This window comes from Pseudozyma flocculosa (genome assembly GCF_000417875.1).
Source record: "Pseudozyma flocculosa PF-1 unplaced genomic scaffold scaffold00007, whole genome shotgun sequence".
Classification (NCBI taxonomy): Eukaryota; Fungi; Basidiomycota; class Ustilaginomycetes; order Ustilaginales; family Ustilaginaceae; genus Pseudozyma; species Pseudozyma flocculosa.
This window is the reverse complement of record NW_006920875.1, coordinates 632,796-656,457: the sequence shown is the minus strand read 5'-3', so window position 1 is coordinate 656,457 and position 23,662 is coordinate 632,796. Positions and strand designations below refer to the sequence as shown.

Here is a 23,662-nt window from a genome sequence, read left to right as displayed (position 1 = left end):
CGCAAGGGCAGCGCCGGGACGAGCGACGCGGGATCCGAAGAGGCGCTGACGCCTCGCGCGTCGTCGCCCAACCCGTACGCGCGCACCGGCAGCCTCGGCCTCGACTTTGGCGCCGACGTCGTGGGCGCCGGCCACCGCCACTTTGGATCGCCGCTCAAGCAGGCCACCGCCGCCGGGGTGGGCCACGGCGGCGACGACCTCGGCGAGCTCGACTTTATCCACCCGGACCACCTCCAGCCGCTGCCCCCGATCGACTTTTGATCTCCGGCGCACAAGACGAGCTTGGGTCGGGTCCAGGGACTCGGCGGCAGAGATGCGGGCCATCTCCCCGTCGTGACCTCGCCCGCTCCCGCTGCCTTCCGCGTGCAATCCTGGCGACATTCTCTCTTTCCCCTGCGATCACTTCGAGTCTCTTTAATCGTCTCGACCATCCTCCCTGCCTCGCCGCGACCCTCCGACCCCAACCACGGACCCTCTGCATCATTATCATCATTATCGCCACCGCCGACACCGCCGCCGCCGCCACCACCTCCACCACCTTCGCCACCTTCGCATTAATCCCGTCGCGCCACCTTTCCCCCTCCATTCTCCTGTATTAGTCACGGCCCCAGCTGCTTGCCTCGCCGCTTGACCCCATCCGCCGTTCTTCACTCGTCTGCCGTACGCACCGACGACGACGACGGCGGCGGCGGCTGGGGCGACGCCGACCCATCCAGCACACGCCACCATTGGCCGCTCTTTCTCTGCCAGTCGAGCCGCCCTGTTTGCGCCTCGCTTTTCATCTCACATCATTTGCATTGCCCCAGCCTGCCCCACCACCCTCTTTCCCCTCTTGTCCAGCATCGATCATTGTCCTTCCCCCTCACACCTTTGCCCCCCCCTTTCTCGACCACCCCCATCCCCCCCTGCTGCTGCACTGTGCCACCTGCCCCTCCTTGTATTGCTAGACCAAAGACTGGACGCCGAGCGGCGCGCGCACCGCCGCATGCGTCCCATCTACGCGGAATCGGAGATGTACCCAACCCAGCCGAAACCCCGCCCGCCCCGACTGCTGGCTTGCTTGTCGTTCCTTCCTGCTTGCTTGCTTGCTTGCTTGCTGTTCCTGTTGCTTGCTTGCTTGCTGTTCCTGTTGATTGCTTGCTTGCTGTTCCTTCCTGCTTGCTTGCTTGCTGTTCCTTATGGTGTTGTTGCTGCTGCTGCTGCTGCTGCGTTGCCACGAGCGACGGTGAAGTAAGGTCGCTGCTGAGGCTACGCCTGCTGCTGCTGCTGGGGCTGCGCGCGATTCGCGCCTCGGTGCAAGCCTCGTTGGCAGACGGGAGCGGGCGGGGATCGGATCATGTAGGGCCACTGTAGGTAACCGCGCTGGGCGCGCGGCTCGTCGATGCGGTCGTGGCCCATGACCTTGAAGCCGGCCTTGACGTAGGCGCCCTCGCCCGCCGGGCTCGACTCGAGGTAGACGCTAAACGGACCCGGCACCTCGTCGGCGTTGTCCATGGCTCGTTGCAGCCCCCAGTCCAGCAGCATCGTCCCCACCCCCCGTCGTTGGTGCGCGGGGTCGACGCAGAGGAGCTTGAGGAACCTGCATCGTAAAGTCGGCGCAGAGGACAAGGCGCAAGGGGCAGTGGATGGGTCAGTGCTCGAAGCGGATAGGGTGGAGCGAGCGCCTCCTCTACCGCTCCCCCCTCTCGTATCCGTTGTCGGGTCGATCGAAGCGCCAATCCGGCAAGGACTCACCAATGGGGTCGGGTACCCATGACCTCCTCCCTCTTCCTGTCAATAGCAGCCGAGAACCTGGCCCACAGAGCATCCTTCTTCCTCCTCTTCGTCTCCTCGTCATCCTCGTCCTCGTCCTTCTTGGCCTGCTCATCGGACCGGGGGCAAGGACGAGTCTTGATACCACCGAGGACAGGTCGGATCCACACCGAAAACGCCACCGCCTCTGCCTCTGCCTCTGCCTCTGCCCGTTCACCCTCTCCCTCTCCTTCGCTCTGGGCGGGGTGATCGGGGACCTGGACGACCTTGACGACGACGAAATCGGCATCGTCAAAAAAGGCCCGGAAGCGCTGCACGGCGAGGCGCGCCTTTTCCTCGTCGTCGATCGATGCGGTGAGCGGGTCCGTGGCGAGGAGGCGGCCCAGCTCGTCGGCCGCGTTGTTGGGATCGTTGAATGCCCGCTTTTCGATCCGCGCCAGACTCGCACTGTCCGACGCCGTCGCCGGTTGCACTCGGTACCCCATCTTCTTTTTCCCCGTCGTCTATGCTGCCTTTTCACCCCTGATCGAGGAGGAAGAGAAAGAGGAAGGTGCGAGAGGTAGAGTAGAGTAGAGTGTGGTTTGAAAGGTGGGGTTAGGTTAGGGCTTGATAAGGTAGCGAGGGGAGATGGTGGTAGATTGTCAGAAGGCGGGCGAGCGCGGCCGGCTATCAAGAAGGGACGTGGTGGGGCGTGCACGGTCCTCGGTTTTTCCTCTCTCCTCGCCCTCCACCTTCGTCTTCCGCTGCCGCTGCCGGCTTGCTTGCTCCTTGGCGCCGATTCCTGGGGCTTGGTTAGACCTGCCGGCCAGTCCGGCTCAGCCGCGTCCCTGCACCGCCACACATGACACGGTCGGAACGCTCCGCTCCGTCTCAGCATCTCCAGCCCCCTCTCTCTCTCCTTCGGTCCTTCGGAAGACGTACCGAAGCGGTGCAATGCTCCTCCTGCACCCTCGTTACCTGCAACGACCCACAGCCAACTAGCCTAGTAGAGGGCGAACGCGGCTCGCTCCGAGACCCTAGCTTCGACCTCGAACCACGCATGGCACGGTACGGTGCATACGGTACGGCCCGCAGACTCGGCCCGATGCCAAGCCAACGGAAGAAGCGAGCGAGCGTGCGCGTCTGCAACCTGCCCGCAACACATCAAGAGGCCGTGACTAAACTGGCCGTCGAACCAATGTCGCGGGCCGGAGCACACGACAAACAGAGAATGACTCGCTGGTTGACAGGTGTGAGAGTAAAAGGGAAGAGATGGGGGGCCAAATGAGCGTAGATGGGCAGGCAGTCCGCTACGGATCGCGGAGCGAGCAAGTGCGAGCGAGAGCGAGAGGCGGTGGTGGGGTGGGAATAGAGAACGAGAGGCGCTGGTGGGAATAAAGGAGAGGGGGAAGGGCGGGGACGCCCCCATCAACGTAGCGTCCCCTGGTCCACAACAGGGACAACAGAAGACCGGGGCAGATCGACCGACTGGCGGCAGCAACTGCTACCGCCGCCGTCTAAGGTATCCGCGGGCTTCGACGCCTCAGCCGCTGGGCCGAGGCAGCGGCCCGCGCAGGACAGGACAGGATAAGATCATGAAAAGGGAGCCGAGGCTTGGTCGAGTCATGCAAAGACAAGCGGATGCGGGTCGCTTGTCGGTCCAGGGGTACGGCCGCCGGCAGCGAAGCAACGCCACGCCATCCCAGGTCAACCAGGGCAGCAGCGGCGGCTCAGAGGTTGTTGCTGCCGCTCAGCACGCTCTCCGACTCTTCCATGACGTTGTCGAGCGGCATGCCCGGCTGATACGGCTCGCGGTAGCCCGTCGGCATGGCGTACACCTCGTCCTCCTCCTCGGCGCGGCCATAGTCTTCGGCAAAGCCCTGACCGTTGTCGCCAGAGCGCGGGACGAGGCGCCACTCTCGCGGCGGGTCGCTCGTCACCTCCTCCTCTTCTTCGTCGCCGCCGACCGCGTCGGCGGGCTCGCCGGAAAAGTGGTAGTTGGACGCCGCATCTTCCGGGTAGATCGAGTCCTGGTCGACGTACGAGTCAATCGTCTTGGTGGGCGACAGCGGCTCGGCGCCCGAGCTCACGTGGCGGCGGCGAATGGGGCTCAGTGTGACGTCGGGCGAATCGACGCTGGCCTCGGCAGTCATGGGCGCATCGACGGGTGTGGTCGTCGTCGTCGTCGTCGTCGTTGTCGCTGTCGACGACGATGACACGTCGGGCTCAGCGATCAGAGCCGCAGCGGCGAGGGCGCGCTTGGGGCTCTTGGGCGGCGGCGCGATAGGCCCGACGCGCGTCGGAGACAGGGGCTCGAGCGGGCTCTTTGGCGCACCCTTGCCTCCGAAACGGCTGGCAACGGTGGCGACGCGCCCCGCGGTCCGATCCTTTGAGAAAGGGTCGATCCGCGAGGCCGAAGTCTCAGAGGCCGGAGAGGCAGGCGCCATCGCCTTGCTCTTGCGGACCGCCTCGACGGGGCTCAGACCAGCGCGGAGCGACTCGACCAGCGCCCTCGTGTCGATTGTCGCCTTGGGCTGCGCCTCCTTGCTGGCCACAGGGCGCAGCGTGGACCGCAGCGGAGAGTGTTCGGCGATGGACGGCGAGGGCTGCAGGGGCGAACTGCGCCCGCTGCTGACCTCGATGGGCGGAGCCGGAAGGACGAGCGACGTGTCGGCCGTCTCGGTCTTGGCGTTTGCATCAATCGTGCTCGACGATCGGTCGAGGTAGCGGCTGTCGAGCTCGGCCCGGCTACTCGATGGGCTGTCGATGCGGTCCAGCTCGGGCTCGTGCTCTGCGGTGGCGGCGTCCGGCCGGGACCCACTGCTCTGGAGCGGAGGAAACTGAGGCGGCGTCGACGCTCGCGGCGTGTCAAAGCTTTGGGGCTCGTCGCGAGACACTGCGTCGGTGTCGAGAGCCAGAGTCTTGGTCATGCTCGCCGACGTTGCATCGGGCACGGCCGTCTCGGTCAGGCCATTGGCCGTCGTGGCGACATTCGCCGCGCCGGCGACGCGCAGGCCGTTGCTCTTCCTCGGCGCCCTCCATGCGACGTCCTGACCCGTCATCCGGTTCTCGTTGGCCTTGAAAAGCACGTCGAGCCAGGCGTCGTCCTTGGTATCCTGCTTCTCCTGGGCGCCCAAGAGGCCGCCAAGGTTCTTGCGCTTCCGCTGTGCACCGCCCCGTCCTTCGAGCTCGGCCGCGTCTGGGTCGTCTGAGTCGTGAACGCTGCGGACCTCGAAGTCCTCCGAGGTGAAGGAAGCGTCGGCATCGTGGCCACCGTTCTGCGCGCGGCCGCCCGTCTGGTGGAACGCGCTCGAGATGCCATGCTGCTGTGGCGGGGCACCGTCTAGATGAGACGACGACTTTTTGGCGCCCTTGACCACGCGCATGCTCTTGGCCCGTAGCGTCGACATCAGCCTTTGTCCGGTGCCGTTGCTGCCCTCGCTGCGGAATTGCGCGTGGTTGCTGTCGGCGCTGGGTCGGCCCTGCTGGGCCAACGTCGCATCGTCCGAGACATGCAACCGGCTGTGGCTCTGGCTCTGCGCCAGGCGCGAGGGCCTCGGGTCGGCGTACGCGTCGTAGCGATTCGGGCCGCTAGCCCCGTCGATGAGTTCAGTGCGCGAGCCGATGTCGCTCAGCCGGATGTGCTTGGTCTCGCCGCCGTACCCAGGTCGGAAGGGATCCGACTCGGCGCCGGTCAAATAGTCGTCCTGGTACCGATCCTTCTTGGAGCGGAACATGGTGAACTTGCGCACCATGGCGTTGCCCCTGCTCTTGCCGCGTCCGGCCACCTCGAGCTCGGCGCGGTAAAGCTGGGGCACCACCTCCTGGATGACGAACCAGGCGGCATCGGTGCGCGGGTCCTCGGGAATGTCCTGGCCCAACTCGTCCCGGCGCGGCACCACGAAGCGCGTGGGCGCCGACAGGCTCGAGCCTGCGCTTTGCGAGCCGACCGTCGAGGGGCCCGGCCGGCTCTTGTACTGCAGCACGGCAAAGTTCGAGGTGCGGTGGGTGAGCTCGTCGCGGTTGCTCCACCCAGCGCCGACCAGGTAGTCGGCCCATACGTCTCCGAACGCCTCGTCCATCCGCGAGATGGGGTGACCATCGCAGGTGCCGGCGGCGTCGCCGGCGCGCGACGGGCTCGCGATCAGGCGAGGCGTGGTGTCGTAGTGGAACGGCGGCAGCGCCTTTTGGCGTTCGCGAAGCCTGCTCAGGATACGCTCGCGCTCGTCGGGCCAGTTCTCGACTTCCTGCTTGAGCCCGTCGTCAAAGCTGAGCACAGTGTCGAGGCCGTCGTCGGCCGAGTCGAAGCCAAGCGACTGAAACTCGGTCCACTGCACCGTGTCGCGCTTCTGATGGCGGCCCTTGCGCGCGCTCTCGTTGAGGTCAAATGCGAGTTTGGTCTCGTCCGGGGCGGTGAAGCCGTCGGCGAGAAAGTCGCCCCACTGCTTGGACACGAGCGAGCCATAGACCTTGACCTCGGCGTCCTCGGCCGCCGTCTGGCCGAAGGCGACGACGCCGCTCGGCACCTTGCCTCTCCCCTGCGCGCCGCCGCCGCGGAGGTTGATGAGCTTCCGGAAGCGGTCCGACAGCTGCGGGTCCTTGCCGTGGCGGTCGCTGTCGTGGCGACACGCGTCCCACTCGGGGCACTCGACGTCCAGATCAATCTCGCACGCCGTGTGGACGAGGTCTGGGCTGTAGAGGCGCACCTGGCGCTCGATCTGGACGACGGGCACCATCTTGGCATGCTTGCCCGGCATGGCAATGTCGGTGGCCAGCATCGTGGGGTAGCCGGCGACGTGGTCCATCAGCTTGGGCGGCTGCGCAGACACGGCGGCCTGGCTGCGGATGTAGGCGAGCAGGAGGTGCTCGGCGGCGTTGCTGGCGCGCACAAAGGCGTCGTAGGTGCGGGCAAACGTCTCGTCCTCCGGCAGGCCGAAGAGCAGCGGGCCAAAGTGCTTGGCGAGCTTGGCGGGGACCATGCCGTTCTTGAGCGAGTAGGATGCGGTGGACGAGAGGAGCGAGAAGAGCGAAGAGAGCAGCTGCGCCGTCGGGGTCTGGAGCTGCTGCAAAAACGAGTTGAAGGCGTCGGGAGGATGCCGGGACCGCCGCTCGCTCTCGCGCCACGCCATGTAGAGGTCCATGTCGAGGAAGCCGCGCTGCTGGATGTAGACCATCTCCTCGCGCACCTCGCCCTTCTTGGCGGGCACCGTCGAAGGGATCGGGACGGCGAGCACCCGGCCCATCCGCGCAAACGCCCACTTGATGACGGCGGCCAGGTCGTGCGGGTTGGCGTACTGCACCTCTTCCAAAAATGCCGCGGGCAGCGTCTGCCGGCTGGCCGGCGCCGATCCGTTCTGAAAGGCCTTGATCAGCGAGGTGGCGCTGTCCGGATTCAGGTCGAGGGCCATCGACGAAAAGATCAGAGGCGAGTCGAGACCTGGTCGAGGCGGGCGGAAAAGGCGAGAACAGATTCAGAGGCGAGAGGCTCAGTCGGTCGGTCGGTGCTTCCTCCATTGCAGCCTGAACGAACAGGCTCGAGCTGCTCGATGAGTCGCGCTCATGGCACTCACCTCTCTTGCGGATCTGGTCGCCACATGCTTCGAGGATTGGCAGCACCCTGGACGGATCTAGCTGCACGTCGGTCGACTGAGGCGTGTAGCCATACGACGGCGTCTCGAGCGTCTTTTTCGCGCTTTCGCTGAAGCTGCGGATTGAAAAAGCGGCCGACGAAGTCATGGGCGGCGAGAGCGGCCGGAGCGACTCTGCGGTCTTGGATTTGGAACGGCGCAGGCTGCCAAAGGCCGATCCGTGAATGGTGAGGTGGTTGGGGGTCCCGGCGCCGCCCTTCCTGGCTGTCGGCAGGCTGGGCGACGAGGCCTTTGCGCGGAGCGTCGGGTTGTCGAGCCGGCCAAACTCAGAGTGCTGGCTGCCGGCGGACTGGGGTCCGCTGGATCCTTGGCTGACATTGAGGTAGGCATCGTTGGCCGAGAGCGGGAGCGGCGGCAGGTCGTCCTTTGTTGGCACGGCGGGGAGCGGGTGTGCGTCCGCCAAGCTGGGCGAAGGGGTGAGGAGGTCGATGCGCTTGAGATCGCCCGTCGAAGTCGAGCCGAAGCCGCCCTTGGACAGTCCGGCGCTGCCTTTGCCCTTGGCTGTGCGCTTAGAGAACAAGGCAGGCATCTCGATGTCGCCTTTGGTGGCGGCTGCAGCAGCGGCAGCAGCAGCAGCAGCAGTAGCAGCAGGTGAGACGAAGTCGAGGGTCGGCAGAAGTAGGCTACGGAGCCGCCCAGGCGCAGGGAACCTCTCAGGCGTGGCACCGAGCCTTGCGAGTTAGGTCCGGGGGACGAGGCCGGCGAGAAATCGGGTTGATCGTGGCGGGCACCGTTAAGAAGTTGTACGATGTAGAGACGGCCGGGGGCCAAAGGTGTCACTACTTCTATTCCAGGCCGAGATAAGGGGCGTGCCGGTATGTGTCTGCTGGTTGGCGAGGGCGCCGGGTAAGGATGATGGGCCGTGAAGTGGGGTATACTGAACGTTCTGGACTGCGCACACCGTGCTGGGATGGTCGGCGAGTGATGGGCGGGTCGGACAGGGAAGTCGTGGGCGTGCGGCGAGACCGTACAGCGCAGGCCGAGGTCGGACAGATGATGGCAGAGACGGGAGCGAAGTGGACGGGGATCGGGGGGAGGAGGCGAGAAGAGGGGAGACGGCAGGGTAGGGAGAGAGAGGGCCGCGGACGCGGACGAGGACGTGGACGAGGCGGAGGAGCCGGCCGCCCAAATGGTGGCGCAACAAACGACGACGACGGCCGGCAGAGACCAAAGGGCAGGCAAGCAAGCAAGCAAGCAGGGCGAAGGCGGGCGCACGGTGGTTGTGTGGGTGAAAGAGACTCGCAGCAGCAAGCGACAAAGCAGGCAAGGGGAGGCGGGCAAGCCAGCAGGCAGGCAGGAGGCCGTTCCTCGTCGTTGCACGCCAGCAGAGTAGAGTAGCATATGCATGGCCCCTCCGCTCACCGGCAACGGCACCGTTCCGACGACGCAGCACGCCTGGCCCGTAGCTTGGCCCCCGGCCCCTCCGCGCTGGCTGCCCCTCCTACCCACCTCGTCACACACGCCCGCCACGCTACGGTGAACATGTCGTTGCTGTTCTGTTCGCCATCGCCATCGCCATCGTCGACGGTCGTGCGAGCTGCTGACCGGGATCGAAGAGCAGATAGCGGACCGAGCAAGCAAGGACCTCATTTGTGGCTCGCGGCGCCCCCTTTTCCTTCCTCGACCCCTCGCCTCGCTTAGGGTCGGGGTCCGCAGCCCAGCCTGCCTGCGTGCCATAAGTACGTGCGGGTGTGCGTACGCGTGCTGGCGTTGTACGTCCTGTGCAACGCACGCAGCGCCGCGCTGGCCTGCCTGCTGGCCAAGTCACACACATGCTGCAGCACACAACGTACGCAGCGCCCGATGTCGTCGTCTTGGGGGGCGGTGACGGCGGTCGGGGCCGGTGCCTGGCGCGTGGGGCTGGCTTGGTTGTCTGTTTCTTCTCTCCCGGCCGCCAGCCCAACCGCCCGTCGGCCCGCCCGCGTCTAATCTCTTGCTTCTAGACGTTGCCTTAGCTTGCTGCTTGTTCCTCGGGCCCGCAAGACTGGGCGGCAAAGCAGGAGCATCTCGCTCAGCCGCAGGCAGGCAGGCAGCCAGCCCGCTCCAAGCCATCGTCAAGGGAGGGCCAGCCGGGCCTGAGCAGCACGTACCTGTATGCATGCAAGGACGGCAGCCCAGCCTTACGCCGCCCCGTGCGAAGCGAGTCGATCTGGTGTGAAACGAAAAAGAAAGAAACGCCCGCCCGCACCGCCGCTTGCACCGCCTGCCAGGCATGCCTGCCTGGCCTCCAGGCACCCCGCCAAATTGATGCTCGGGCCACCCGGCTGGCAAGCGGGCCAGGGGACGCCTCGCTTGGGCCCATCATCACCATCATCACCGCCACCACCACCACCGTCACCACTACCACCATCGCATCCACCGTTCACCGTCTCAGCAGCATCTCCCTCTATCCAGCGTCCTGATTGCCTGATCGCACGCCCGCGCTCGACACAGATAGACGCACCTGTCCGCGCCCGCCCGTCGCTCCGGCCCGACCGTCTCTTGGAACGTATCCTCATCAAGTCAAGCCGAGCGAGGCTTCCTGCCATGGCGAATGCATGTCTCTATACTCTCACGATCATGACAATGCAAGCTTACCCTTGTTCGACTGTTAAGCTGCCGCTGCGCCACCGGCACTGACCGGCGCGCCGCGCTCGCCTTGGAGCGGTTCGGGTGATGCTCCAAACGGGCGCAGAGTCGTCGCCCTCACCCTGGATCCGTGATGCTCCCTGATTCCTTGTTCGGGCTGGACGCGACGCCGTAGCCTCCTGAGCAGAGCAGCTGTGCCGATGCTCGACGCCAGACGTGATTGGCACTCTGCTGATCGGCAGATGGAGACGCTGCTTCGGTCGGCTTTGTCGACAGCCAGTGTACAGTACTGGCAGCCCTCGTCTCTGCGCGACGGCTCGATGCTTTGCTCCATCGCCTGCAGGCCATCATGATTGTCGGGCATTAATATTCTTTCCCGTTGAGCCCCTTCCTCTCCGCTCACCTTCTGGTCCGCACAGATCTGTGGAGGGAGGAAAGCGCCGATTGCGACCACCAGCGCCATCACTGACACAGGCCAGGACAACGTCGGGTCGACTGAAGGACTTCGTCGGCTCACTATCGGGCGGGCTGGTGACGAGATCGGGAGGGTAGGCTCCGAAAGGCGCCCTTCGTTGCCGCCGGTCGCCGCTCCGCCCAGGCCAGCCAAGCCAGTACTAGTCAAAGGCCAGAACGCGCCTTTGCCTGGCCATGGCGCCTGCGAGGTACCTCGAACGAGCACCCAGAGGAGACCATCCACACACGAAGAGCGTCGACACCGCCGACCCATTCCGTGCTTAGATCCAGGTGGCGACGAGGCGCGCTCCCTGTGCCATGTCAAGCCGTGCATGGCTGTGCGGACCTCGGGCGCCGATGCAGCGAGCGCGGCCGGCCTGGTTCGGGGAGCGAGGAGCGTGTGTGGCGGGCAGGCCGTGGCACGCCACGAGCCGCAAATCATCCGATTCGCGGTCGCCGATCCTGCTTTGAGTTGGGCGTTGGGCTCGGCCTCTTGCCTCGCCTGGCCAGCTGGCCTGCGAGAGGAAGCCTGCCTCGGTTATCCCGGGGGCGAAAAGAAGCGCGGCGAGGGGTGGTGCCACATCCAACCGACAGGCTAGGGCAGGCTAGGGCAGGCCAGGGCAGAGGGCAGGCCAGGCCACGCCGGTCCTCGACCGCGGCCACGGCCTTGCTGGCGCCGAGCCGTCGTGCGAGCGTGCGTGCGTGCACTTGTTGGCATCCTTACGAAATCTCGGTGCGGCGGCCTGGCCCCCCCCCCCGGCCTGACCTCGACCTCGCCTCGGAAATTGCCTGATTCTTGATTTTTCAAACGACCCTGCCTGCGCCCGGCCCCAAAGACGTTTTGGTTCTTCGTGGGGCCAACGTGCAGCCCAACACCTGCCGCCGCCGCCACTCTGCCGCCGCGCCTTCGTCTTGCTTGCAAAGGCAGGCAGGCAGGCAGGGCGGCTCGCTGTGCCCCAAGCACAAAACCAGGGCGGCCACCTTCCCATCCCGCCACCACCACCACCACGTCACAACTAGCTTTTCCAGCGTACAGCAGCGACTCTCCATCGTCCCAGGACTGTTCCGAATCACGGCGGCGGCCATCGCAGCACCTACACACTTCAACCTCCCCTCGCCCATACCGACCCACCGACCGCGCCCCGGCTGTCCGCCTCTAGGGACTGCCCTCTCTCGTAGTCAACCATGGACTTTGTCTCGTCGTCGTTCAACTCGACCCTTGGGGCGCTGACCAACCCCGCCACGGCGCAGTTGGCCACCGACCTCTACAAGGGCACCGACTTCAACAGCCTCAACGTCCTCGAAAAGGCATGGGCCAACTGGTACCTCTACTGGGGTAACCCGGTCCTCGCCACTGGCATCATGTCCTTTGTGCTCCACGAGGTGAGTAGCGCTTTGCTCGGCGGCGTGTCGCGGTGGCCGTGGTGCATGTCTTCACCAGGTCGAGGGCCAGAGGCTCGAGCTGGCATCCCATGCTGCAACTCCGTGTCTCGAATGCGATCGCTCACCTCCGTCATCCCTCCTCCCTTGTCCGGCCGCCTCGGCTCAGATCGTCTACTTCGGACGGGCCATTCCGTGGATCATCATTGACCAGATGCCGTCGATGCGCAAGTACAAGCTGCAGGACGAAAAGATCCCCACGGCCAAGCAGCAGTGGGACTGCACCAAGTCGGTCCTGCTCAGCCACTTCACCGTCGAGCTGCCACAGATCTGGTCCTTCCACCCCATCTGCGAGTACTTTGGCATGGCCACCCACGAGGTCCCCTTCCCCAGCCTCTCGACCATGGCCTGGCAGATCGCCCTCTTCTTTGTGTTTGAGGACGCCTTCCACTACTGGGCCCACCGCGCCCTCCACTGGGGCCCCCTCTACAAGCACATCCACAAGAAGCACCACGAGTTCTCGGCGCCGTTCGGGCTCGCCGCCGAGTACGCTCACCCACTCGAGGTCCTGATCCTCGGCACGGGCACCATTGGCGGCCCCTTCCTCCTCTGCGCCTTTACCAAGAACCTTCACATCCTCACCGTCTACGTCTGGATCGTCCTCCGCCTCTTCCAGGCCATCGATGCCCACTCTGGCTACGACCTGCCCATCAGCATGCACAACTGGATCCCCTTCTGGGCCGGCGCCGACCACCACGACCACCACCACGCCGCCTTTGTCGGCTGCTACGCCACCAGCTTCCGCTGGTGGGACCACTTCATGGGCACCGACGCCTCCTACAAGCGCACGCGTGCCAGGCAGGCCGAGAAGAAGAGGCAGGCGGCGCTCGCGGCCAAGGCCGCCGAGGTCAAGTCGTCATGAGGCGCCAGCTGGCTGCGCCGCTTCCGCGTTCCATGTCGCCTTCCACCACCGCTCTTCCGATCCGATCCGCTCCCTGCCCCGTCGCGTTTGCTTGCGCTGAGGGACTCCTGCCACGGTGGGCCAGGGCAGCCACGAGGACTTGCCCCGGCCGATCCGCTCAGCCAAGCGGTGCGCAGGACTTGGCCAGACCGCGGCCCCGGCCGAAGAGCGAGCCTACCGGCAGCGCACCGACTCGGTCGCGACTGCCTCGTCTTCGAACAACCTTCAGGAGACTGTCAGCCCAACCTCGGGCCTATCTACTTTACACGACATGGATAATGAATGCATATCGCCCAATACCCGAACATGATGGTCCCGCACTTGGCACACCGCGTCCGCGCGAAGCTCGCTCCCCGGTACTCTCGTCCTGGGCGACCCACGTACGTACGTCAGGCAGAAAATCGGCCTGGGAGCGATGCGTTGAAGTCAAAGATGCCGTCAGAGGCACAGGCGCCGGTGGGGGCGTGTGATTCGCGAGCCAAGAGGCGATACATACGGTCGAGCCCCGCTTTGCCGCACCTGTCGTGGCGTGTTGACAGGCCCTTTGCTTCTCTACGAACGCATCTACCCACGACGTGGCTCGACGATCTGATCCGTGCGCCATCACCACGAAGCGAAGAGGAAGAAGGATGCAGAACAACGAAGCTGGCCTCTCGACACACTGAAAGAAGGGCCAGCGAGGTGGCGGTGATGCCGTCGTCCCGAGGCCTAGGCGCGAAAAGCGGCCCAGACCTGCTTCATCCGGGTAATCTGGCCCGGGGTGAACTCCTCCATGCAGATGTCGTCCACATAGTCCATGTAGTTGTGGATGTTGTCGAGACCAGGTTCGGCGGGGCACGAGTCCTGGCGAGCGGGACATCCCTTGCTGGCGACCTTTTGCTGGGGCGTGTCCCAGACCTGGTCGCCGGGACCGGTGCAGCTGTAGCCCTGGAAGACGTGGAGCAGTCCGCCGAGCCAGTGGCCGACCTCGTGGATCAGCACCCGTCCCAGGTTGTTGCGAGGGTCGGGCGAACCCGGGTAGAAGTCGTGCTGGATCAGGATGCCATCGCCCTTGGGGTCTTTGGGGTATCCCCAGGGGTACGTCGACCAGCCGAGGAAGGGCACCTCGCGCAGGTTGAGGGTGTAGACGTTGAGCGTGCGCCGGTCGCCGCGGTACAGGCGGTCGTACATCGGCTTGAAGGTTACGTCCGCGAGGCTCTTGACGTAGAACCAATCCGAGTTGGCGACGCGATCTGTGCTGGAGAGGCGGAACGAGAAGCCGATCTTGGAGTCTAGCAAAGCCATGGCGGGCGGACAGAGAGACGTCGACAGAGTTAGCCGGGCCCCCCCTTGCGATGCCAGACGGACACGTCCTTCTACCCCGCCTTTGGGGCAAGGGGCGATGCTCACATTCCTTGTTCAGGACGTCGATCCACGCTTGGATCTGCGTAGCGGTGAGGTCGCCGTGACCCTGGTTGTCGGTGATGACGTGCCAGGCAATGGGGATGGAAACAGGCGCGGCCTTGGCGGTGGCGTCGACGCTGAGGGAAGAAATGGCGCTCTGCACCTCGGCTGCCTCCTCGGGCGATTGGGAAGGGGCACCGCAGGAGAACGACAGTGCCGGACGAGGCACGCAAGCGACAAAGGCGACGAGCGCGGGAAGGAGGATGGCGAGTCTGAGACGCATGGTGACGGGCGCGTGAGCTTTGCCGGGTGGAGGGAGAAGCGGACGGATGGTGGTCTCGAGAGGCTCGATCGAGAAGGCCTTGCAAAGGGCAGAGGGAAGAGCGGTCGATGGGGGATTCTGTCAAGATCAACGGAGGCTTGGCCGATGAGGAGCCCGTACCGAGCACAGAGACAGAGAACCGTCGTATTTAGCCCTTCCAAGACGCTCGCCAACTCCCATGTCGATCCCTGCCTATCGCGCTCGAGCGACGGACGGGAGTGCAGGGCTCGCACACAGTGTCGTGTGCCGGGCTCAAAATCGACTGCTGGTGGTCCTCCCCGTCGCGTAGTGGGCCGAGGGAGAGGAAGAGGCAGGGAGCAAAAAGAGGTGGGGCAGACATCTACGGTGCAGGCAGGGCAGCGGATCCCCGACGGCAGCCATGGGGCCACACCCGCAACTCAGCAGTCAGTCCGAGACTGTCCGTGTTATCCGCAAGGTAGAGAGCGATAAGGGCTACGGACGACCCACTTCCGAAGCGTCTCAAAGAGGTCGCCACGAGACTTGCGAGCCACGCTTCGGCGGTCTACGACGGGGAGATGCAAGTCGATACGACCATCCCCCCACACTACCCCACACTGCCCTCCATCCCAGTTCCGTGGATACGTAACCGTACCTGCTTGAAGATCCAGCTAGTAACATAGATGCATACGACGTATGGCCGGCCATTCAGAGCCCGCCTTGACTCGCGCGAGCCCGGTAAGTGTACAGGAGAACGAACATGATTGTGCACTAGGACAAAAGAGACCATGGACATGGGCTCGTATTCATCATCGTGCCCGCAGCGTTTCTTTCAAGCTCGGTCAATCGGCCTCGGTCCTACCGATAGGCTCGACTCAGGGCACACCAGTAACGTTCGTACATCGTTGCCACAGGTCCCCTTTTCGCCCAAATGCACCGCATCCACACATTGCCGCCTTGCCTACCAAGCGTCGGCATCCCGGCAAAGGTGGGTGTGACGTGGGAGGGTACGATCGCGAGGTCTGCCTGCGACTCGAACAAACTGGTCGAGGGCGTGCTCCGCTCTGCACTGCTCTCCTCTCGGCTGTCGTGGGCCATCGGCGTACTTCTTCTTATCTCGTGGCGCTCAGCGGTGTCCTTCAGGCAAGTGCACGGGCAGCGGGCTATGGCAACACGCAATAACATTCATGATTGAACATTGGAGCAGAAATGGTCATTCGGAGGCCCGAGGCACGCTGGAATGGAGATACGAGGCCCGCCGGTTCTCTGTCCATCTTGGCGAGGAGACCGCGCCGGCCACGCGATGGCGACTCTGGGCTGAGATGCCGGGCCATGCGCCGCTCGAGCTCTCCTCGTTGCACATTGCTTCTATCAGACAATAGGCGACCTCGTAGCTCGCAAAAGGCCCTTATGCGCGGTAGGCGCCGTAGAACTGCTTCATGCGGGCCACCTGGCCGGGCGTAAACTCCCTCAGGCAGACGTCGTCGGAGTAGTCGAGGTAGTTGTGGATCGAGTCGAGGCCAGGCCTGTTGGGGCACGAGTCCTTGCCCGTGGGGCAGCCTCGGGACAGGGTCTTTTGCGGGGGCGTGTCGGCGACGCCGTCGCCGTCGCCGTCGCACGAGCCGGAAAAGACGTGGAGGAGGCCGAGCCAGTGGCCAATCTCGTGGATCAGGACGTGGCCCAGGTTATTGTTCGGATCCGTCGAGCCTGGACGAAGGTCGTAGTGGATCAGGACACCGTCCTGTCGCGGTTCGGATCGGTAGACCCACGGGTAGGTGGCGTAGCCGACGTAGCCCGCGCTGAGCATGTTGAGCGTGACGATGTTCAGCGTCCTTTGGTTGCCGACGTGTAGGCTGTCCCTCAGCCGAACGGTGGCAGCAGTGTCGACTCCCTTTGTGTTGAACTGGGCCGAGTCCTGGAGGTACCGCGTCCCAGCGAGACGGAACGAGAAGCCCGTCTTGGCGTCTGTCGGAGAGCGCGTGTTGCTCGGGCGCGTCCGCTGGTCAGCACGCTGCGCAGTCCAACGTTGCCGGTACAGTACTTGCAGCGCCGTACTCACAGCCCTTGTTGACGACGCTCATCCACTCCTGGATTTGAGAAGCGGTGAGGTTCCCCTGACCGCTATTGTCGGTGAGGGTGTTCCAGTACACCGGGATCGAGACAGGTCCTCGCTCGGCCTCGACGGCGCTAGGGAACATCGAGAGCGCTTGCAACTCTGCGTGATCCTCGGACGTCAGGCTCGGCGCGCCGCAGCCCAGATTGCCTCCCAGCGTGGCGGCGAGGGTGGGAGCAGCCGCGACCAGGGCCGAGACAGCAAACGCGAGCCTTACTTGCATCTTCGGGTGCGAGCCTGCCGAGGGGGGAGGTTGGGACGGGGCGAGAGAAAGGCCTAGTGCTGAGGCTTAGCGTGTCCAGACGAGAAGGGGGAACAAGATGAGGTTGGCAGAGCGTTGTAGGGGGGGACAGAAATCTCCCATCTGCCGTCTGGGGGGAGGGAAGCGTTCGAGGGCTATTTAAGCCGTGCACTTGTTGACTCGACCTTCTCCGTTCCAGAGCGGCGGTGCAGGGCCGTCTCTTCGGTGAGGATCAAGTACTCGCCCTTCTCACCGTACCAGGACAGCCAGAGCTTGTCCTTCAGATGCGAGAGCGTAGCGGAGCGTGCCACGCCGTTGACAAGAGTCGACGCCGCTCGAGGCATGCGCAGGCTCGACACTCTTTCTGCCCGTCCCGAGCGTATCATCGAGCCGTGCCTTACGACGTCGCGCGAACATCTCAGCCCTACCTGAAGGCCTTCCGCAACGTGGCAGGCCGAGACACGCACAGATTGGCATAAGTCCCCTCTGCGCAGAGAGCAGCAGCGGAAGTACTGTACTGTACAAGTACGTAGAAGAACGTCCCCATACAGCCACGCACGCGATGGCTTGGTAGAGGAGCGCCAGACTAGACGAGCGCGCAGCATCTCCCGAGGCGTGAGCCGGAGGATAGACACGGCCTGTCCTCTCGCGAGAAGGGCCCACGGAACTCAATTAAACGCCCAAAACTTGGCGCAGCGAATTTGCCCCAGTTTCGTACACCCGCGTCGTGGGTGCAACGTCGATGACGAAGAGATTTCCGGGCATCGAGGTGGATGGGCCCCTGTTCGTGCTACAGCTGCTAGCCCGGCAAGCTGCCATGCAGAATGATACGGTGGTAAGCTCGAGCGACGGTCATGTGTCCCCGCGCACGCCAGGGGATCCTTCGTCTGATATCTTCCCTTCGTGGAACGGAGACCGAGCGCAGGCGCCACGTGCACGGAACTGCGGACGTCTATGATGGATGCCTGCCTTCCTGATCGATGACGCCCCGCACAGTGTTTGCCAGCCCAATTCCGGTCGTCTGTTGCATCGCTTCCGTCGGGCAAAGGCCGGCGAAGCACGACTACCAGCGCTGCTCGTCGTCGGTCGTCTCCGGAGTCATGTTCGTGATTGCCTCCAGCCGAAGATGGGTATGTACAAGGCCTTGTCAGGCCCGCATTTGGGGGGCCCGCATCGCTGTACGACGCTCTGGCCAATTTGGCGCCACACAGGGACGGAGGGTCCGAGAATCAACGATGACGGGGGCCGGGCGGCCTGCGTGTCGAAGGCCAGAACCACCAAAGAGATGGGGCTTGTCGTCGCGCTCACGCCTCCGAGTTGATGGTCTGGTCGCGCGTCTGCTTGCCTCGCAGCTTCTGAGACGCTCGGCGGATGCGGTCGCGCACGCCGTCTGACAGGGAGGGAGGCAGAGGGTCAAGAAGACGACGCTTTCTCGATGTCAGTCGATCTGGGAGGCCTCGACGAGGCAGTCGGACCCTTCCGCGACCGCAACTGCAACTCACCTTTGGCCCAGACGCCGGTCCTGGCCGTCGAGTAGCCCATGACGCCGCGGTGGCGCGAGTGGAGCGCCTCGGACTTGGCCTTGTTGATGCGCTTGCGCTCCTCCGAGTCAATGACGCCGTCGTCGTTGGCGTGCGCATTCTCCTCGGCGCGCTTGGGCATGCCCTCGAGGCGGTTGTACACCTCGTACTCGTGGCGGTCCTTGCGGCCCGTGCTCGACTGGACCAGGCGCAGGTGGTCGTCGTCGAGCCCGGCGTCGATGCGCACCTTGACGCGCAGCTTGCCCACCACCTCGTGCGGATGCGTCTTGCGCGTCTGCTCGTTGGGGTAGTTGCGCTTGAGCGTGCCCAGGTTGTCGCCGGCCAGCAGGTCCAGCTCCAGGTCGGCCACCTCGTCGTCGCCGAGGTCGCGCAGCGCAAACACGGCCACCGCCTCGGGCTTGCCCCCGATCGGTCCCAGGCTCAGCCCACCACCGCCGATGTCAAACGTCAGCATCGAGCTGTACCGGTCGTAGACGGGCAGACGCACCAGGGCGTCGGCGCCGTCGGGCACCTCCTGGCTCGGCGCGATCCGCTGCGTGTCGTCGCCCGTCGACACCTTGATCTTCTTGCTCTGCAGCTTGGGGTCGGCGCTCTCGATGGTGATCGGGCTGAGCAGCTCGACGGTCGCCGTGTCCCAGCCCAGCAGCTGCTTGGGCAGCTTGGCCTTGACGCTGCGGAAGCAGAAGCTGGCGTGCACCTTGCCGAAGCCCACGCCGTCCTGCAGCGAAAACGACTGCGTCACCTGCGACGACTCCTCGAACAGCCTCGTCAGGTCGAGCGACACGATTCCCATCAGCGGGTCGTGCTCGCGCAGGCGGGCGTCGCGCACCGCCAGCCTGACCTCGGTCCGCGTCCAGTCGCGGATAAAGGCCTCGTGCCCGGCGTTGAAGAAGGGCATGTTGCTCTGCGGCTTCACCCGCGTTTTGTAGAGGATCTCGTCGTTGACGATGATCTCGACGTAGCCGCTCGGCAGCGCCTTGCCGCCCGGGTTCTTGGCGTCGACGTCCTGACCGTAGCTGCCTTCCCGCTCTTTTCCCATAACACCCTTCTCGACGCTTCGCTCCTCGAGGCCCGCAATGTGGTGCACGATGATGCTGAGCACGCCCGAAGGGTACTCGGGGTCCGGCGGGCAGTGCAGCGCCAGCGCCTCGGTCTCGGTGTCGACGGCGGTGGCCGTCCTTTCGAGTTCCTTTTCGGCCTGCGTCTTTTCCTCGTCCTTCTTGCGTTTCATGAGCGATTTGTTGAAGTCCGCCTTGTCAAAGTATGTGACGCAGTACTTGAGGTGGCCTGGCATGGAATCCGCATCTTCGAAGCCTTTGAGCGGGTCCAAGCGATCCTGGGGAACGTTTGGCTTCGCAACCAGCTCCTTGATCGGGATGTTGACCCTTCCCACTATGTCGTCGGCCGTGCGGGCATCAGAGTCCCACAGCTGGATGCCGAGCGACTCGTCGGCACGAATGTCGTCCTTTGAGACCAATAGATAGGCAGTTTCGTTCCAGACGGGGTTCAAATCTTCGAATATGATGCGCGAGCTGAAGAGTGGTCGTCCGAACTTGCTGTACGCCAAGACGACATAGGGATCGCTCTGCGAAGAAACGGTTGCAAGGCAGATCGATCGTCGTCAGCAGGGTGCGACCACGGCCGCCTGAACCGCGGGAGCTGAGCGCGGCTCGCCCCCCGAAACTCACCTTTCCGTTGGCGTCCTGGGCGCTGAGGTCGACGGCGTACTCAATGTCGACGACGAGCACGCCAACGGCGTCCGTGTCCTTCTTGATGCCGTCTCCGCCGAGCATCTGGGCCATGTTGAGCGTCATGCTCTTGGGGGCGACGTACATGTTGGTGGCGGCGGCGATGCTGGACTGCACAAAGCCGCTGATGACGGGCAGGTCGAGGACGTTGGGCAGGGCGCGCGTCATGGGGATGGCGCTGATCTCGATGCGAGGGACGCCCATGAGCGTCACGGTGAGGTTGCGAATGAAGGGCGGTTCCTGCACCATCTGGAGGCGCAGCCTGACAGTGCCCGAGATGTGCTCGACCTGGATCCAGATGGGCAGCGGGATCTGGAAGAGGTCGTAGGCGCCGAGGAAGAACTGGATCATGAGGTGGATGTTCTTGGCGCGGTCCGACGACGACTGCCCGGCGCGCGCCGAGTACGAGAAGGCCACCTCGAGGTTGACAAAGTCTCCGCTCTCATCGTCGGTCTTTACGCCGTCGCCGTCGTCGTCGTCGCTGGCGACGCCGGACTTGGCCTCGGCGGCCTTGAGCTCGTCCTTCTTGCCCTGGTCGATCCACTCCTCGCGCGGGTACTCGTCGTCGGTCATCATGTCGGCGAGTCCTCGCATGGACACCAGGCGGAAGGGGTTCTCGCCGAGGCCGACGTCGTCGATCTTGACCGAGTCGACGAAGCCGGGCAGAGACTGCTGCATGATGTCTTCGACCATGTCGACCATGGGCACAAACATCTCCGGGTTGACCTGCTTCCACGCCGATGCCAGGATAGAGTTGAGCCACTCGACCGACTCGGGCATGGGCGGGGAGTGATCCTGGCCGCGCTGACGATGCATCTCGGCGCGGATATGCTCCATCTCCTTTTCGATCTTGCGCAGCGCGAGGTTGAGACCCGACCAGCCTCCGAAGCCGACGGCGGCGAGGATGCCGGTGCGGAAGAAGAAGCGCATCCAGCCGGCGCCGAACGCGACAAAGAACCAGGTGACGGCGAGGGCGGCGGCGAGGCCGAGGGCCAGCTGTCGGAAAGTGCCCTTGAGGCGCTGGAGCGCATCGGTGTCGACGGGCGCCGGGAAGGTCTGCAGGAGGATGTTGGACGGCTCAGCCGGGTAAGGCGCCGTGTGGAGCGGGTGGTGCTTGGAGGGATCCTTTGCCTTGTTGGACGAGAAGCCCGGGCCATATCGAGAGTCGAGCTTGTCGGGGTCGATCTTTGCGTTTTCGGAGGCGTCGCGAATCTGGACATCTCCGCCCGTCGTGGGATCGCGGACCACGCGCTCGCCCTTGGCCTCAAACTCGTTGGCCTTTCCCTTGGGCTGCTGCTGCTTCTTGATGCGCTCCTTTTCCTCGGCTCCCCCGCCGGCATCCTTGACCTCGTCGTCCTTCCTGACGCCGGTCGCTGCGACGTCGCCCTTGTCGGGCACCGGAGGGCCGCTAAAGGCCCCTTCGCCGGCGCTCGAAAGGCTCTTTCGCTGACGAAGGCCCTCGTAGCCGGTGTCGAGGGCGGGCGCGGCGCCGACGGTGGTGGTGCCGGTCGCGGTGGTGCTGACGGGCGCCTGCTCATCTGCCTCGCTTTCTGCGAGCCTTGATTGGTTCTCCCTGGCGGTCCTCTCGCGCTGCGCCTCAATCTCGCGGTACTGCTGGACAGTCGGAATGGGGTTGCGCTCCGACCATCCTTCGCCGACTTGGTGGCTCGTCATGGCGTCGAGCGGCGGTCGATGCCCCTGGAGGTCGATGGAGATCGAATCAAGAGGTAGGGAGCGGGGCAGATGTAGTAGTTGTTCGTCGAAGGGGTCGTCAAGTCAAGGCAATCGCCGAGTCCGAGACTGGCGTAGGGAGGAGGAGGAGGGGGGCGTCCAGATGGAAGACGAGGCTAGGATGGCTCGAGGAAGGGGGGCAGAAAGGGGCGCCACGCTCGAAGGGCTGCACTGATAGTGGTTGATATACCTGACCAGCCTGCCTCCTCATGGGCCCGGCCGGCTGTGCGAGCGACGCTCCTCGAGCGCACCGCGGGGACCTGAGGTTGAGCGCCAAGAACGCAGGCGACAAGACAGGCAGGCCGGGGCCAGATCAGGTCGAGATCGGAGAGGCAAGGTGGAGACAGCATGCATTCGCACGTCGTCGTCATGTTGCTCGCCCGGCCTCTTGCCTGCCTGCCTGCCTGCCTGCCTTGCGACCACGCCGCATCAAACAGACCCAGCCAACAGCAAGACGGCACGATGCGGTACGGTAGCGCGACCAGGCCGGGCGCGTGCCTAGTCAGCTGTCTTCTCAAGCAGGAGGCTCGGTAAAGTTAGGCAGAGCGAGGCTAGGCAGGGGACGGGTCGCTTGCTTTCTAAAACGGGACAAAGGGCGGGCGGGCGGAGGCATGGATGAGGCTGCCAGGCATCGCACACGATGGGCGCACAGCAAACGCGCACGTCGAGGGCAAGGCAGGAGGCTGCGTAGGACAAGAAGGGAGACCGGGGGCGGCCAAAAATCCCGACCTCCAACGACGTCAGACTGCGCCCCACCCGGAAGGCCGGTCGAGCCAGGCTAGGGTCAGGCTGCAGGGTCCCCCCGCTCCGCACCGCACCGCACCGCACCGCCCGCGCCGCTGCACTCGCTCAACGCGGCCCCGTCAGCAGCTCAAACGCCGACTGCTGTCATCGGGTAACAACGCCCGATGACAGTTTCCCGGCCGGCAGACGGACCCGCCTGCGATCACCGAGTTCGAGCCGTGCGCCGAGGCGGGGAAGCAGCAGCGGCCCACCACCACCACCAACCCCTCCTCATCCTTCCGTATCCGACTCGTCCTGATCCGCGCACCACCCTCACACCCCCTGCTTCTGCCTCCTTCTTACTGCACGGCTCGCTTTCCGGACGACACCACGGCAACATGGCGTCCTTTGCTTCCTCGGTCTTCAGCCCGTTCCGCAACACATACCGATACCTCGTGCGTCTTGGCAGCGACCAACCCAGCAGCGTTCGAGCCGGCATGCGATGCCGCGCTTCGACACTGCACGGCAAGCGATTCGACGACGACGGTGGTACACGGCGCTGACCTTGCTTCTTTCTTGACCCGACACTCTGACGTTGCCTCTCGCTCGCTCTTGACAGCAACACTCGGCACATGAGCACCCCGTCATCTTCTTCTCGCTCCTGATCGGTTCGGTCGGTGCGTACACATCCCGGCGGCGCGCTTCACGCATCCCCGTCTTCCACGGTGGTCGACCTGCTTGCTGACGGCGACGTCTTCCTGCCTCATCCGCCCTCTCTCTCTCTGCCGCAGGTCCGATTGCCGTCGTCACTGTCCCGCCGATCCGCAAGGCGTACGGCTGGAAGCCCGCCGAGCCCGTCCCCACATCCTACCCTCGTGCGTATCCCGGCCACTGCGCCTTCGATAAGGCAGGCCTCGCTACTCGCTCCCGACGCTCTCGTCGGTGGGGACATCAGCCTTTATCCTGGCCTACCTGCATGCTGACGACCTCGTCTGGTCCGTTCTGACGCCTGCCTCGCTCTAGTCCCGCAACGAGAGAGGAAGCCGGTCACCGCTTACGGCGACGACGAGTAAACCGCCTCGTCCCGCTCTCCATTGAAATCCGACCGCATTCCACAGCTTTCAGTTCCATCGCAGCGCGCTCAGCCTTTCGATCTCGCAA

General features: G+C 64.6%; 8 protein-coding genes across 8 annotated transcripts in view; 3 read left to right on the top strand and 5 right to left on the bottom strand.

Moving 5' to 3' along the window:
- PFL1_02625 (uncharacterized protein) overlaps positions 1 to 261 on the top strand; it is a gene marked incomplete at both ends in the record, with an annotated part of 1,928 nt that extends 1,667 nt beyond the window's left edge. The window contains one exon of the mRNA XM_007880140.1: positions 12 to 261. Coding sequence (XP_007878331.1) covers positions 12 to 261 — 250 coding nt within the window. The remainder of the gene's footprint in view (positions 1 to 11) is intronic.
- A 987-nt stretch (positions 262 to 1,248) lies between these two features.
- Positions 1,249 to 2,237, bottom strand: PFL1_06858 (uncharacterized protein; the record flags this gene model as incomplete). The annotated part of the gene is made up of 2 exons (XM_007880223.1): positions 1,249 to 1,579; positions 1,735 to 2,237. The coding sequence occupies 2 exons, from the start codon at positions 2,235 to 2,237 to the stop codon at positions 1,249 to 1,251; spliced, it is 834 nt and encodes a 277-aa protein (XP_007878414.1).
- Positions 2,238 to 3,461: 1,224 nt separating this feature from the next.
- Positions 3,462 to 7,908, bottom strand: PFL1_02623 (uncharacterized protein; the record flags this gene model as incomplete). Its single annotated transcript, XM_007880139.1, has 2 exons — positions 3,462 to 7,168; positions 7,302 to 7,908. The coding sequence occupies 2 exons, from the start codon at positions 7,906 to 7,908 to the stop codon at positions 3,462 to 3,464; spliced, it is 4,314 nt and encodes a 1,437-aa protein (XP_007878330.1).
- Positions 7,909 to 11,585: 3,677 nt separating this feature from the next.
- Positions 11,586 to 12,702, top strand: PFL1_02622 (uncharacterized protein; the record flags this gene model as incomplete). Its single annotated transcript, XM_007880138.1, has 2 exons — positions 11,586 to 11,783; positions 11,950 to 12,702. 2 exons carry the CDS (start codon positions 11,586 to 11,588, stop codon positions 12,700 to 12,702), a joined length of 951 nt encoding a protein of 316 aa, XP_007878329.1.
- A 747-nt stretch (positions 12,703 to 13,449) lies between these two features.
- PFL1_02621 (uncharacterized protein) lies at positions 13,450 to 14,407 on the bottom strand (the record flags this gene model as incomplete). The annotated part of the gene is made up of 2 exons (XM_007880137.1): positions 13,450 to 14,012; positions 14,131 to 14,407. 2 exons carry the CDS (start codon positions 14,405 to 14,407, stop codon positions 13,450 to 13,452), a joined length of 840 nt encoding a protein of 279 aa, XP_007878328.1.
- Positions 14,408 to 15,812: 1,405 nt separating this feature from the next.
- Positions 15,813 to 16,740, bottom strand: PFL1_02620 (uncharacterized protein; the record flags this gene model as incomplete). The annotated part of the gene is made up of 2 exons (XM_007880136.1): positions 15,813 to 16,369; positions 16,464 to 16,740. 2 exons carry the CDS (start codon positions 16,738 to 16,740, stop codon positions 15,813 to 15,815), a joined length of 834 nt encoding a protein of 277 aa, XP_007878327.1.
- A 1,322-nt stretch (positions 16,741 to 18,062) lies between these two features.
- PFL1_02619 (uncharacterized protein) lies at positions 18,063 to 21,721 on the bottom strand (the record flags this gene model as incomplete). Its single annotated transcript, XM_007880135.1, has 3 exons — positions 18,063 to 18,148; positions 18,261 to 19,884; positions 19,988 to 21,721. 3 exons carry the CDS (start codon positions 21,719 to 21,721, stop codon positions 18,063 to 18,065), a joined length of 3,444 nt encoding a protein of 1,147 aa, XP_007878326.1.
- Positions 21,722 to 22,899: 1,178 nt separating this feature from the next.
- PFL1_02618 (uncharacterized protein) lies at positions 22,900 to 23,574 on the top strand (the record flags this gene model as incomplete). The annotated part of the gene is made up of 4 exons (XM_007880134.1): positions 22,900 to 22,956; positions 23,121 to 23,178; positions 23,293 to 23,376; positions 23,525 to 23,574. The coding sequence occupies 4 exons, from the start codon at positions 22,900 to 22,902 to the stop codon at positions 23,572 to 23,574; spliced, it is 249 nt and encodes an 82-aa protein (XP_007878325.1).
- Positions 23,575 to 23,662: the final 88 nt, after the last annotated feature.